General features: G+C 42.6%; 1 protein-coding gene across 2 annotated transcripts in view; it reads right to left on the bottom strand.

Annotated features, from left to right (window-relative positions):
• The window catches only part of Ars2 (arsenic resistance protein 2), an 842,642-nt gene that overhangs the window by 530,026 nt on the left and 298,740 nt on the right, over nt 1-13,876 (bottom strand). For both annotated transcript variants that reach the window (XM_080275726.1, XM_080275727.1), the window contains one exon: nt 12,436-12,581. In XM_080275726.1, the coding sequence (XP_080131852.1) occupies nt 12,436-12,581 (146 nt within the window). The remainder of the gene's footprint in view (nt 1-12,435; nt 12,582-13,876) is intronic.

Genomic DNA, 13,876 nt, shown 5'->3' with positions numbered 1-13,876 from the left:
GACAAGGATCGAAATTAATGATTTCTTGAGAGAACATGAACCTGATGTCATGTGCCTTGTAGAGACCAAATTAAGAGAAGATATTGATGTTCATTTGGGAGATGGTAAATACAAACTGTGGAGAAAAGACAGGAAAGAAAAAATTGGAGGAGGAGTGATGATAGCAGTGAAGAACAACATAAATGTAGATACTGTGGAAATGGGAGAAGGCAGGGCTGAAGTGATATATATGAAATTAGAAACTGGAGAGAATGTTAAGAGAGATATGGCGGTAGTGTATGTTCCCCCAAAGACAAGAGCATGGAAGGATGACGAATACCATGAGATGTTGTCAGATATGGCTAGCTACTTGCAAAAAATAATTGAGAAAAGCAATAATATAATTTTGGTGGGTGACTTTAATTGTAAAGAGGTGAACTGGGAGGAATGGTACTCGGGAGGCGGCGAGGATTCGTGGGGTACTATGTTATTAAATATAATAATGAATAATGTGATGACGCAGTGGGTCAAAGAAGAGACACGGTTTCGAGGTGAGGACACACCAGCAAGGTTAGATTTACTGTTCACCAAAGAACCCGATGTAATAGAATCATTGGAATATCTCTGTCCTTTGGGAAAAAGTGATCACGTGGTCATTGAGTTCCAGATGTTAATAGGAAACGTCGAGCCAAGAGACGAGCTTCATAGACAGGGAAGATACAACTTTGGCAAAGCAAATTTTACAGGATTGAGAAACTTTTTTGAAAATGCGGATTGGAGAAAATTCAGAGAAACAAGAGAGATACAGAGGAAGTGGGATATCTTTCTAGACCTGTATAATTTGGGAGTGGAAAAATTTGTACCAAGAGTAAGAGGGAAAGAAAACAGGAAAAAGGAGTGGTTTAATAGAAGGTGTATGATAGCCAAAAAAGAGAGAGATAAGGCGTGGAACAATTGGAGAAAGAGAGGTAACGACAGAACAAAGGAAGAATATAAAAGAACAAGAAACGAATACACAAGAATACGTAGGGAAGAAGAAAGGAATTTTGAAAAAGGTATAATTAACAAATGCAAGGATGAACCCAAACTGTTTTATAGATTTGTTAATGGCAAACTGAAACAAAAGGAAGGAATCACCAAGCTGAAAGTAGATGGAGAGGTCTTTAAAGATGCGGCAATGCAAGCAGAAATAATGAACAAACGTTTCCAGTCAGTTTTCACTAAAGAAAAGGAGCTTGTGGAAGGGGAGGGAGTGATTAGAAATGTTCCGGTGATGAAAGATATAAAAGTGGAGGTGCAGGAAGTGTATAAATTACTGGAAACTCAAGATGTAAGGAAAGCCCCAGGATCTGATGGAATTTCTAATTGGGTACTGAAGGAATGCAGAGAACAACTGGTGGATAAAATTCACAGCTTAATTGTATGCTCACTGGAAGAGGGGAAAGTGCCAAAAGAATGGAAGAGGGCAAATGTGGTACCAATTTACAAGGGAGGAAACAGGGAAGAACCCCTGAATTATAGACCAGTGTCTCTAACCAGCATGGTCGCAAAATTGTGTGAGAGAATCCTGAAAGACAGATGGATAAAATATCTGGAAGAGATGAATATTTTGGCTGAATGTCAGTTTGGATTCAGAAGTGGAAGGTCATGTGTTTCAAACTTGTTGAGCTTTTACTCAAGAGCGATTGATGTGGTACAGGAGAGAGATGGTTGGGTGGATTGTGTGTACTTAGACTTAGAGAAGGCCTTTGACAAGGTACCTCATAAGAGACTAATGTGGAAACTAGAATATATAGGAGGACTAAAGGGGAAACTTCTGGAATGGATGAGAGACTTTTTGAGAGACAGACAAATGAGGACAGTAATAAAGGAAAAGATGTCTGGATGGAGGGAAGTAACAAGTGGAGTCCCTCAAGGCTCAGTGTTGGCGCCAGTAATGTTCCTGATTTACGTAAATGATATGGTAGATGGAGTGAACAGTTATGCGAGTCTGTTTGCTGATGATGTAAAGATCTTGAGGAAGATAGAGGTTGAGGAGGATTGTAAAATACTGCAGGAGGATTTGGATAGGATACACAATTGGAGCCGGACGTGGGAAATGAAATTTAATGTAAAGAAATGTAAAATATTGGAAATGGGTAAAAGTACCAGGAGACCATCACTGAATTATTTTTTGGGTAATGAATTAATCACAAAAAGGAGAGAAGAGAAAGATTTGGGAGTGCTGGTCCAAGATAGTTTGTCACCAGAAAAGCACATTAACAAGATAGTTGGAGAGACTTATAAGCTCTTGACTAACATAAGAGTAGCATTTCATTATATGGATGAGGAAATGATGAAAAAATTAATAGTGGCCATGATCCGCCCCAGGTTAGAATATGCAGCGGTAGTGTGGTCCCCACACAAAAAGAAAGATATAAACAAGATTGAGAGAATACAAAGAACAGCAACCAAGATGGTCCCCAGTCTGACAGACCTGTCATACAGAGAGAGGCTGGAAAAACTGGATTTGCCTTCGTTAGAGGAAAGGAGAAAGAGGGGAGACATGATTGCGGTGTTCAGGACCATGGTGGGAGTAGATAAAATTGACAAAGAAGATCTGTTTGTATGGGATAAGAGAGCAACAAGAGGACATGGAATGAAATTGAAAAAGTCAAGCTGCTTGAAGGATATCAAGAAATATAGCTTTCCTTACAGAAGTATAGACGTATGGAATAGCCTGGACAAAGAGATCGTCCAGTCTAAAAACTTAAACGAGTTTAAAGTTAAATTCGACTTATTGAGAAACAGCGACGGAAACCCACGAGCATAGTACATTCCGTGTATATCACAATTAGGTATACAGTATTCTTAAATATTTGAAACGACTTAGACAAAGAGGTGGTGCATGAGAAAAACATTCATGTGTGTAAAGGTAGACTTGATAAATGTGGATATGGAGACAGGACAACACGAGCATTGCTCAATTCCTGTATACTACAAATAGGTAAATACAAATAGGCAAATAGGTAAATACATACAATTGGTAAAACAAACAACCTGAATTTCAGACAATCCTGACAATAATGGCCATCTCTTGGACCTATTCCTGAAAATAATCCAGATCAGTACAGGATAGAAGTAGAGTACTGTCACCAATCGGATCCTCCGACCACAATCTCATAAAAGCCTCATTAGTCAGCTGTCCCAAACCTCCCCATTCTGAACCTGTCAGGGTAACCAGATGGCAGTTTGACAGGGAAGACTGGGATGGATTTCGAAATTATCTTGCTGACATTCCATGGCAATCTTTCTTTTCCTATGACATCAATTCTATCCAGTCCCACATTAATGACTTAAAACAAGTTGGTATGGAATTATTCATACACAGTCAACAGTTCACTAAAAGATCGAATTCCCCAAAATGGCCTGACAGCAACTGTGTCTAAGCAACGACCCAAAAGACTTTAGTATATAACTTTCACTTAAAAAACATCTGAGCAGCTCAGTCAAATTAAAATGGCTAGAAACCAGAAACCAGAATGCCTAGGGAACAACTACTGCTACTCCTACTACATTTCCCTTCCAAAATAACTTACACCAAAAATCCTTCCCAAAAATCATCATAGCTGATTTTCCTGTGAACATAACCCCCTGTAAGCAGCAGCAGACATCTACCCACCTCCTGCTCTGGGTCTCCACCACTTCCCACAGCACCTCCATCCCTCAAGTTACCCACATTCCAAAATGCCACTCTGAACCCCTTATGAAATTTAGTTTCCTCAAGCTTGTTATGTACATTTTTTAATTATTAGCCATATCCAGTTAAGTAAAGGAGGGGAAAGACCACAGTCCCTGCCCACCCAAACAGCCCCAAGTCCAGGCAGGAGACCAGCGACCCATGGCCCACCAGCCATTGCCAGTGTCTGTGGCAGTGGTCTTGAGGCACCCTGTCAAGGCAGCTACAGGGACACCCTCCAAGCATGACTTAGCACTGGAACTGTCCCACCATTATGCACTCAATGATGGGCGACCTCTGGGGGTGCTACTCCCAGGTTTCAATCCCTCTCTACAGGGTGGTAGCAGCAGCCTGGCAACCACAATGCCCTGCACCCATGGCACAGATTGAAGTCCCATCCCATCCTGGTCACAAAACTACACTGATGAAGCTAGCATCACATCTCCCCTACAGTCTGCACTAGCTACAGTGCACAAAGATTCCTGGCTGCATACCCTTGCTGGCACCAATCCATGTGATATGGTAGGGTTAGGTGTATAGAATGTGAAGTGCATGCAGTGTCCTGAATAAGACAGTGTTTGGAAGAGAAAACTAGCATACTCTCCATTTCAGTATGGAAAAAGCTCTGCGAAGAGGGATGGTTAGGACAGACATGACAACCAGGGAAGCATCAGTTACAGATCTCCATATCATCAGCTTTCCCATCTTCATCAGGGGTATCATCCTGATTAGTTGGTGCAACAGCCTACTCATGTGAGAGGGTAATGTCTGAGAATGAGGGTAATATCTGATTAGGAAAACCATATGTGGTATAGAGTACCAAGCAGAAAGGAAATCAAACAACAGTTACAGACCTATTACTCCTCCTGAGGATGTTTCTTACACAGAAAACCAAGACTTATAAGGTGCTAACCCTGGGAACTGCTGACCTCGAATCTACATGACAATGGTTAGACCAAACTTACTTGCTTGCCAATGTGCTTTCTAATGATATACTAAAGTTTTCAGCAGTGAAACAGATATAAGACTATGACATCCGAGAGGCTTGAAGACCAAGGGGCAGTCATTGGAAGAAGCGCCACCCAACCATAAACAAGGTTTAGAGAAAAACAAGTTTAAAGAATTAAAAGTTGGTACCTCTGTAAAGGTTGCTCCAATTTTCTTGGTTAACCCCCCCAAAAACTGATGAATTAAAACTGGTAAATGTACAGTACTTAGCTATGACTATAACCATTAATAGAACCATAAGGGGGGGGGGAGGTTTGTGGAAGATGGAGCTTATTTTTGTCAGAAAAACAAAACCCATTCCATTCTGAAGGTTATGAAATGACAAGACTATTATTATATATAATACCTGAGATCTCCCTCTCTTAAAAAAAAAAACCATAACGTCAATAGGTGGGGAAAAAAAAAAACATATATTTCCCTAGCATCATTATATCTGTCATATCTGTAATTTGGACAATAAAGCTCACAGGTATTAAGCACCAGATGTTATACTCACAGGCCAAGAAGTACAACACTGGGTGGGATGTATTTGCCCTATAGCCCTTATTCCTCCCTCATGGGAGCAATGTCCACTGGCCCAAATGAATGCAATGGGGTTGATTGCTAGGGGTCCACACAATGGACTCTCAACCAAGCTAAATGGGCCAATTTTCGCTTCTTTAGGGCAAAAATATGCAATCTAAGCTAGGGGAACATGCTGGAACCTGTACGTCCATTTCACCATTTTTTTGGTTGGTTGGTCCTTCTTCCATGGCACAGCTCAAACAATATCTTGGATTGACAGCTGTACTGTTGTTTGCAGATGATAATGTGTTGTTGAGTGAAGACGAAGGAGAGCTGCAAGGCTTGGTGGATGAGTTTGGGAGAGTGTGTAAGAAACGGAATCTAAAGGTGAATGTAGGGAAGAGTAAAGTGATGGTCTTTGAGAGAGGTGAAGTCAGTGAATGTACAGCGAGGTTGGATGGTGAGGAATTGGAAAACGTGAGTACGTTTAAGTACTTGGGTAGTGTGATGAGTAAGGATGGTGGTTTGGAGGGTGAAGTGCTTGAAAGGGTACAGCAGGGAAGAAAGGTTGCTGGTTCCTTGAAAGCAGTGATAAGAAACAGGGAAGTGAGCATGGAAGTGAAAAAGTTACTACATGACAGTATTGTGATACCAACTCTAACGTACGGAAGTGAAGCTTGGATGTTGTTGGAAGGACAAGTCAAGAGTGAGAGCAGTGGAAATGAGTTATTTAAGAGGAGCCTGTGGAGTCACATGGAGAGACAGGCTGACAAATGAGGATATAAAGGAGCGTTGTGGTGTTGATGTGGATGTGATAGGAAGCGTTATGAGGAACACACTGAGGTGGTTTGGCCATGTGGAGAGGATGGAGGGTGAAAGACTGACGAAGAGAGTGTATGTGAGTGAGGTGGAGGGGGAAAGAGGGAGGGGGAGGCCGAGGATGAGATGGAGGGATGGGGTGGAGAGGTATATGAGAGAGGGGGGTGTGAGCTGGGAGCAGGGGAGTGAAATGGCGGGGGACAGGGCGACTTGGAGGCGATTTGTTTGTGGCCACCCCAAACGGGATTGAGGCGTCTGGCAATAGATAGATAGATAGACAGCTATCATCACTACCAGAAAGACCTACACTCCCTCTCATACAATTTTAGCCCTGTACCTGTGAAATAAAGGTTAACTTCTGTTGCCTGAGCTTGGCTGATGGCAAAGCCTTTCTTCATCTCCCTTTTCTAGCTTCATTTCCCTCTTTTTCTCCCATGATTTTTTTCCTTTTTCTTCCTTCCTCCTTGTTACTTCTCTAGCCCTCTCCAATCTCTTTTCTCTCCTGACCATCTTCTGTCACTTATAAAGAAAAAACTAAAAGAAGTGAATGAAAATGGAATAGGCAAATGAAGGTCCCTCCCATTATCAAGTTGGCCAGTCTGTTCACATAGCCAGAAAGCCACACACTCTTTTCCTTCTTTCTTAATTATGTTTGTGCTACTGCAAAATGATGATTGATTACACTCTCTTCTCACTACTATCCCTCTTCTCACCCTGGCTCTTCTCTTTCCTCCTGTTTATTCTCCTTTCTTTCTCCCTTCACTTTTCTTCTTCTTTTCTCTCCACTCCTCCTTCCTTCCTTCATTTCTCACTCCCCTCTCTTTCATCTGTCTCACACAAGTGCATTTATTGATACTTTACTGCAGAAGTTTTATTTTACTAGTTTACACTGGTTCACTGATATACTCCTTCAATACAGGTAATACGGCAAACCGAAGTTATACGATGAATCGATGTGCGATGAATAGTTTATACAGTATGATAATAAAAAAGTTAAGATCTTTTTTCAATATCTATCTATCTATTGGCAGACGCCTCAATCCCGTTTGGGGTGGCCACAAACAAGTCGCCTCCAAGTCACCCTGTCCCCTGCCATTTCACTGCCCTGCTCTCAACACCCCCCCCCCCTCTCTCATATACCTCTCCACCCCATCCCACCATCTCATCCTCGGCCTCCTCCTCCCTCTTCCCCCCTCCACCTCATTCACATACACTCTCTTCGTCAGTCTTTCACCCTCCATCCTCTCCACATGGCCAAACCACCTCAATGTGTTCCTCATAATGCTTCCTATCACATAAACATCCACACCACAATGCTCCTCTATATCCTCATTCGTCAGCCTGTCTCTCCATGTGACTCCACAGGCTCCTCTTAAATAACTCATTTCCACTGCTCTCACTCTTGACTTGTGTCCTTCCAACAACGTCCAAGCTCCACTTCCATACGTTAGAGTTGATATCACAATACTGTCATGTAGTAACTTTTTCACTTCCATGCTCACTTCCTTGTTTCTTATCACTGCTTTCAAAGAACCAGCAACCTTTCTTCCCTGCTGTACCCTTTCAAGCACTTCACCTTCCAAACCTCCATCATAACTCATCACACTATCCAAGTACTTAAACATACTCACATTTTCCAATTCCTCACCATCCAACCTCGCTGTACATTCACTGACTTCACCTCTCTCAAAGACCATCACTTTACTCTTCCCTACATTCACCTTTAGATTCCATTTCTTACACACTATCCCAAACTCATCCACCAAGCCTTGCAGCCCCCCTTCATCTTCACTCAACAACACAGTATCATCTGCAAAAAACAGTACAGGGAGTTTCCAAACACTATCCTCTCTCACCAGGGCCACTCCAACATCCACTACCCTACCTTGTACCTCTTTTATTACCCCATCCATGTACAGATTGAACAACCATGGAGACATGACACATCCCTGTTTCAACCCAACTTTCAAAGAGAAAAATTCACTTAGTTCACCATCCACACGCACTGCAGCCTTCGCACCATCGTACATACTCTTCACAGCATTCAACAACTTCCCATCTACTCCATATATTCTTAACACTTTCCACAATCCTTGTCTATCCACCCTGTCATATGCTTTCTCCAAATCCATGAAAGCCGCATACAACTTCTTTCCCTTCTCTAGAAACTTTTCCACTAAAGATCTAAGAATGAATATCTGATCTACACAACCTCTTCCCTTCCTAAAGCCTCCCTGTTCTTCTCCAACTAATTTCTCTGTTCTTTCTCTAACTCTGTCAATAAGTGTCCTACCATACAATTTTCTTATTATACTAAGAAGACAAATGCCCCTACGATTACCACACATTTGTTTTTCCCCTTTTCCTTTGTACAAGGGAACAATTATACCTGACTTCCAATCCTCCGGGACTCTACCTTCCTCCCAGGCCAATCTGCACATCTTCCACATCCATTCTACTACTATCTCTCCCCCATGCTTCAGCATTTCACCACACACTCCATCAATTCCTGGGGTTTTCCCCGATTTAACTTTCTTCATTGCTTCCACAACTTCTATCCTACTGATTTCTTCCTGTCCTCTCACCTCCCTCCTTCTCCCAGCCATTCCCCAGCCACTTATACCTGCATTACATTTAGCACTATTTTCACTTATAAGATCTCTGACACACAAGCTTACAATCTTGTTTTTTCCATGAAGGCCATTGATCTCCGTCACTAATGAATGTGTTAGTGTACAGCGATGGAACAACAGTGTAGTGTTAAAGTTCAAGCAGTAAGTGAACTGCAATGAAGTCAAATAACTACCAGTTGGGGTGAGCTGGAACCTCATTTTTTTGGACTTTGCTGCATGGGTGATCCTTGGCCAAAAATGTAACCCCACTGGAACCATGTTACAAGTGACTCAATATATGCTAAACTGTTGTGCAATGAATTTTTTCAATTATATAATGAAAGCATGCTCTGTCATAGATTTTACGAAAATACAGCAAAAATTATTCAAACATTAAAGATCTTTGTGGTTTTCAGTAAAGATTTGATGATACAACTCATGAAAAATACACGTCAGATGGACTGGGGTCACAATTTTGGTCACCACAATACTCCAGGTTGTGTCTCAGAACCACGTAACCTGGGCAACGGCTCTCTATCAGAAGCGTAGTACAGTATATGTTAACCTTATGTGACACACATCCCCTGGGAGTGGGGGGGTTTTTCAAGAATACTCCCCCCAGTATCCCTGCTTGTCGTACAAGGCAACTAAAAGGGTTGGCGGAGGGTTAGTGCCCCTCCCCGGAAAACAACTAACTAAAAAAAACAAGAAGCCTTGGACAAGCACTGACCAAAAGATGACGACCCAGGACCAGACAAAGGACAAGGTAATTCCAACATGGAATGTAAGAGATGCGAATGATGAGGTGAAAGAGAGAGAGATTGTCCAGGTGTCTGAGGGTGTGAAAGTTGATGTATGTGGAGTAACTGAAACTAAATGGAGAGGAGAAAGTGTGAGAGAATGGGAGTATGGATGGGGCATATGTGCAGGAGTAGGTGAGAATGAGAGGGCAAAAGAAGGAGTGTGCATAGTTGTGAGTAACAGATGGAAGATGAACATAAGAGAGTATGGATCAGCTAGGTCAAGGACTGTGTGGGTAAGATTGAAAGTTGGAATACAAATGTGGGTGATTGTGTGCGTGTATGTGCCAAAGCAAGATCGTGCAAGCAGAGTGAGAGAAGAGTTCTCCACAAATGTGGAAGTGTGCATGGAAAAGTTTGGAAGGAATGAGAGAGTGTTTTTGATAGGTGATATGAATGGTAAAGTAGGGAATGTGAAGGTGGATGGAATAGTTGGTGAGTGGGGTGTGCCTGCTGAAATAAATGAGAATGGCAGTGTGTTACTGGACATTTGTGCTGGGAGGGGGTTGGTGATAGCCAATACCCTCTTCAGGCATAAAATAATCCACAGGTATACATGGCGAGTGATGAGAAGGGTGGGTGGTGAACTGAATGAAAGGAAGGCAATGATTGACTATGTGTGTGTGGATGAAAGGATCCGAAGATGTGTAATGGATGGAAGAGCTTATAGAGGTTGGGGGAGTCGACTTTCTGACCACTACTTGGTGGTGGCCAGAATCAAGATCCAAATAAGATGGAGAAATAGAAGAAGGGAAGGATGGGAAGAAGGAGTATTTGCAAGGAGAGTGGAAAGGTTACAAGAGGATGAGAAAAAGGCAGAATATAAGAGAAGTGGAGGAACGATTGGGCAAATAAGAACTGGAGCAGATGGGGAACGTGGAAGGTGTGTGCAAGATATTCACAGAAAAAATATGTGCAGCATGTGATGTGGTGTGTGGGACGAAGAGAAGACGGAGGGGGGTGCAATGAACAGCGTGGTGGAATGAAGAGGTGAGACAGGCTGTGGGACAAAAGAAGAAAGCATACAATGAATGGATAAGAAATAGGGGCGTGGAAGAAGTTGAGAGGCGGAAGAGAGAGTTATATGTAGAATGGAAGAGAGGTGAAAACTGGTGAGAGAGTAAGAAGAGAGTGGATGACGAATTTGGAAGGAATTTGAGTGTAAAGTGGAGGGACTGTAAGAAAATGTTCTGGAAAGAGGTGAAGAGAGTATGACAGGGTGGAAGTGAAGTTAGCAGGGGAGTGAAAGATAAAAATGGTAGATTACTAGTGGAGAAGGGAGAAAAAGTGAGCAGATGGAGAGAACACTTTAAGGAATTGTTGAACATAGAGCATGGAAGTAATGCGAGTATAAGTGGCTGGGGAATGGCTGGGAGAAGGAGGGAGATGAGAAGACAGGAAGAAATCAGTAGGATAGAAGTTGTGGAAGCAATGAAGAAAGTTAAATTGGGGAAGGCCCCAGGAATTGATGGAGTGTGTGGAGAAATGCTGAAGCATGGGGGAGAGATAGTAGTAGAGTGGATGTGGAAGATGTGCAGATTGGCCTGGGAGGAGGGTAGAGTCCCGGAGACTTGGAAGTCAGGTCTAATTATTCCCTTGTACAAAGGAAAAGGGGAAAAACAAATGTGTGGTAATCATAGGGGCATTCGTCTTCTTAGTATAATAGGAAAAGTGTATGGTAGGATACTTATTGACAAAGTTAGAGAAAGAACAGAGGAATTAGTTGGAGAAGAACAGGGAGGCTTTAGTAGGGGAAGAGGTAGTGTAGATCAGATATTCATTCTTAGATCTTTAGTGGAAAAGTTTCTAGAGAAGGGAAAGAAGTTGTTTGCGGCTTTCATGGATTTGGAGAAAGCATATGACAGGGTGGATAGACAAGGATTGTTTAATGTGTTGAGGATATATGGAGCAGACGGGAAGTTGTTGAATGCTGTGAAGAGTATGTATGATGGTGCGAAGGCTGCAGTGTGTGTGGATGGTGAACTGAGTGAATTTTTCTCTTTGAAAGTTGGGTTGAAACAGGGATGTGTCATGTTTCCATGGTTGTTCAATCTGTACATGGATGGAGTAATAAAAGAGGTACAAGGTAGGGTAGTGGATGATGGAGTGGCCCTGGTGAGAGAGGGTAGTGTTTGGAAACTCCCTGTACTGTTGTTTGCAGATGATACTGTGTTGTTGAGTGAAGATGAAGGGGAGCTGCAGGGTTTGGTGGACGAGTTTGGGATAGTGTGTAAGAAACGGAATCTAAAGGTGAATGTAGGGAAGAGTAAAGTGATGGCCTTTGAGAGAGGTGAAGTCAGTGAATGTACAGCGAGGTTGGATGGTGAGGAATTGGAAAATGTGAGTATGTTTAAGTACTTGGGTAGTGTGATGAGTAACGATGGAGGTTTGGAAGGTGAAGTGCTTGAAAGGGTACAGCAGGGAAGAAAGGTTGCTGTTTCCTTGAATGCAGTGATAAGAAACAGGGAAGTGAGCATAGAAGTGAAAAAGTTACTAAATGACAGTATTGTGATACCAACTCTAACGTATGGAAGTGGAGCTTGGACGTTGTTGGAAGGACACAAGTCAAGAGTGAAAGCAGTGGAAATGAGTTATATAAGAGGAGCCTGTGGAGTCACATGGAGAGACAGGCTGACAAATGAGGATATAAAGGAGCGTTGTGGTGTGGATGTGGATGTGATAGGAAGTGTTGGGAGGATTACACTGAGGTGGTTTGGTCATGTGGAGAGGATGGAGGGTGAAAGACTGATGAAGAGAGTGTATGTGAGTGAGGTGGAATGGGGGAGAGGGAGAGGGAGGCCGAGGATGTGATGGAGTGATGGGGTGGAGAGGTATATGAGAGAGGGGGGTGTGAATTGGGAGCAGGGCAGTGAAATAGCGAGGGACAGGGTGACGTGGAGGTGATTTGTTTGTGGCCACCCTGAATGGGACCGAGGCGTCTGGCAATAGACAGATAGATAGATAGACACTTACCCCTGACACAAACTGAACTCACCTTTCTCAGTGTCTTCACCCTTCTGTTTGAGGTACTCCTTGGCCTTCTTCTGCAGTTCCATCTGTTCCTCTGACATGTCCATCTTCAACGGTTCATCAGGGTTCTTTTCTTCCTCCTTGGGTTTGTCATCCTCACCATCATCTGAGCTGTGGAGGGGAGAAATTCATAACAGGTGTACTTAATTGTTTGTCTTTGAGAGTAACTTTTGAACTAACCATCTTGTGTAACCATAACAACAATATAATAAGATATTTACTAAGAACAGTTTATTCATCCATCCATCATCCAATCCTACGTTGCCCCACAAGAAGCATAGAAGCCTGGGGCTAGGCAAGTTGGTCCTGACACTGAAGATGAGTGATCAGCTTCACTCATCCCTGAGTGGTATTACGTGAGCAATAAACCCCAACCACCCCTTGGATATAAACCTTCACCGGCTCAATCCAATTGGAGCGCTGTAATTACCCACTAAACCACCAGGTGCCAAAATTTGGTTTTATGGTTACCACCCACTGTAGAGTCACCCACAGGCAGAAGGAAGAGGAAAGAATGAAGGAAAGAAAGACAGAAAAGGGAGCATAAAGTCACCCCGAGGCAGAAGGATGAGGAAAGAATGAATGAAAGAAAAACAGAAGAGGATGAAAGGAATGAAGGATGGGGGAGAGGAAAGGGCAAACACCTGAGAGCAGCATTACATCAAGTGAGTGGATGGTGAGCACCCCCACAGTTTACTGGCGACAATTTCTTATGCCATTCAAAAGTAAGAGGTGTCCTCTAGCTGAATGAAATCATCTAGTGAACACACAATTCTATCTATCTATCTACCTACTGCCAGACGCCATAAACCCGTAAGGGGTGGCCATTTGACTTTGAGTTAGTTGTTTTACGGGGAGGGGCACTAACCCTCCACCAACCCACTTGTTAACATTAATAAACATAAATATTCCTTTTAAAAGGGGGGGGGGGGCAAAAGCTGGCTGTTTATATTCCTTTAAAAAGGAAGGGGGGGGGGGGGCAAAAGCTGGTTGAAAATCTTTAAAAAAAAACAAAAACAAAAATGATGATGTACACTGCACTCGGCTAACTCACCGTAATTTCCTTCTGAACTCATGCCGTGTGTTGGAAAAACATGAGTAAAAAAAAAACACACCTTACGGGGAAAAATATATTTAATTCTGCCATGGTGTCAGGTAGCCTAGTATAACATTACCGGAACTCCTCTTAACACCACTAAACACTAACATCCTGTCTCAGAAGTATGTAGTGCATATCTTATGATGATAATAAACAATATTAAAAGGTATTACAGATCCTGGTATGATAATAAACAATACTGAAAAGCATTTACCTAAATCCTACTGATGACAATGCTTACCTCGACGAAAGACGGGTAGCGGTTACGGCACACTAGCCTACAGTGCCTCATGCTGCTGCTGCATTA

The sequence above is a fragment of the Coenobita brevimanus genome, chromosome 62 (genome assembly GCF_032717465.1).
Source record: "Coenobita brevimanus isolate Jiangsu-jjx chromosome 62, ASM3271746v2, whole genome shotgun sequence".
Taxonomy (NCBI): Eukaryota; Metazoa; Arthropoda; class Malacostraca; order Decapoda; family Coenobitidae; genus Coenobita; species Coenobita brevimanus.
This window is presented reverse-complemented; position numbering and strand designations above follow the sequence as displayed.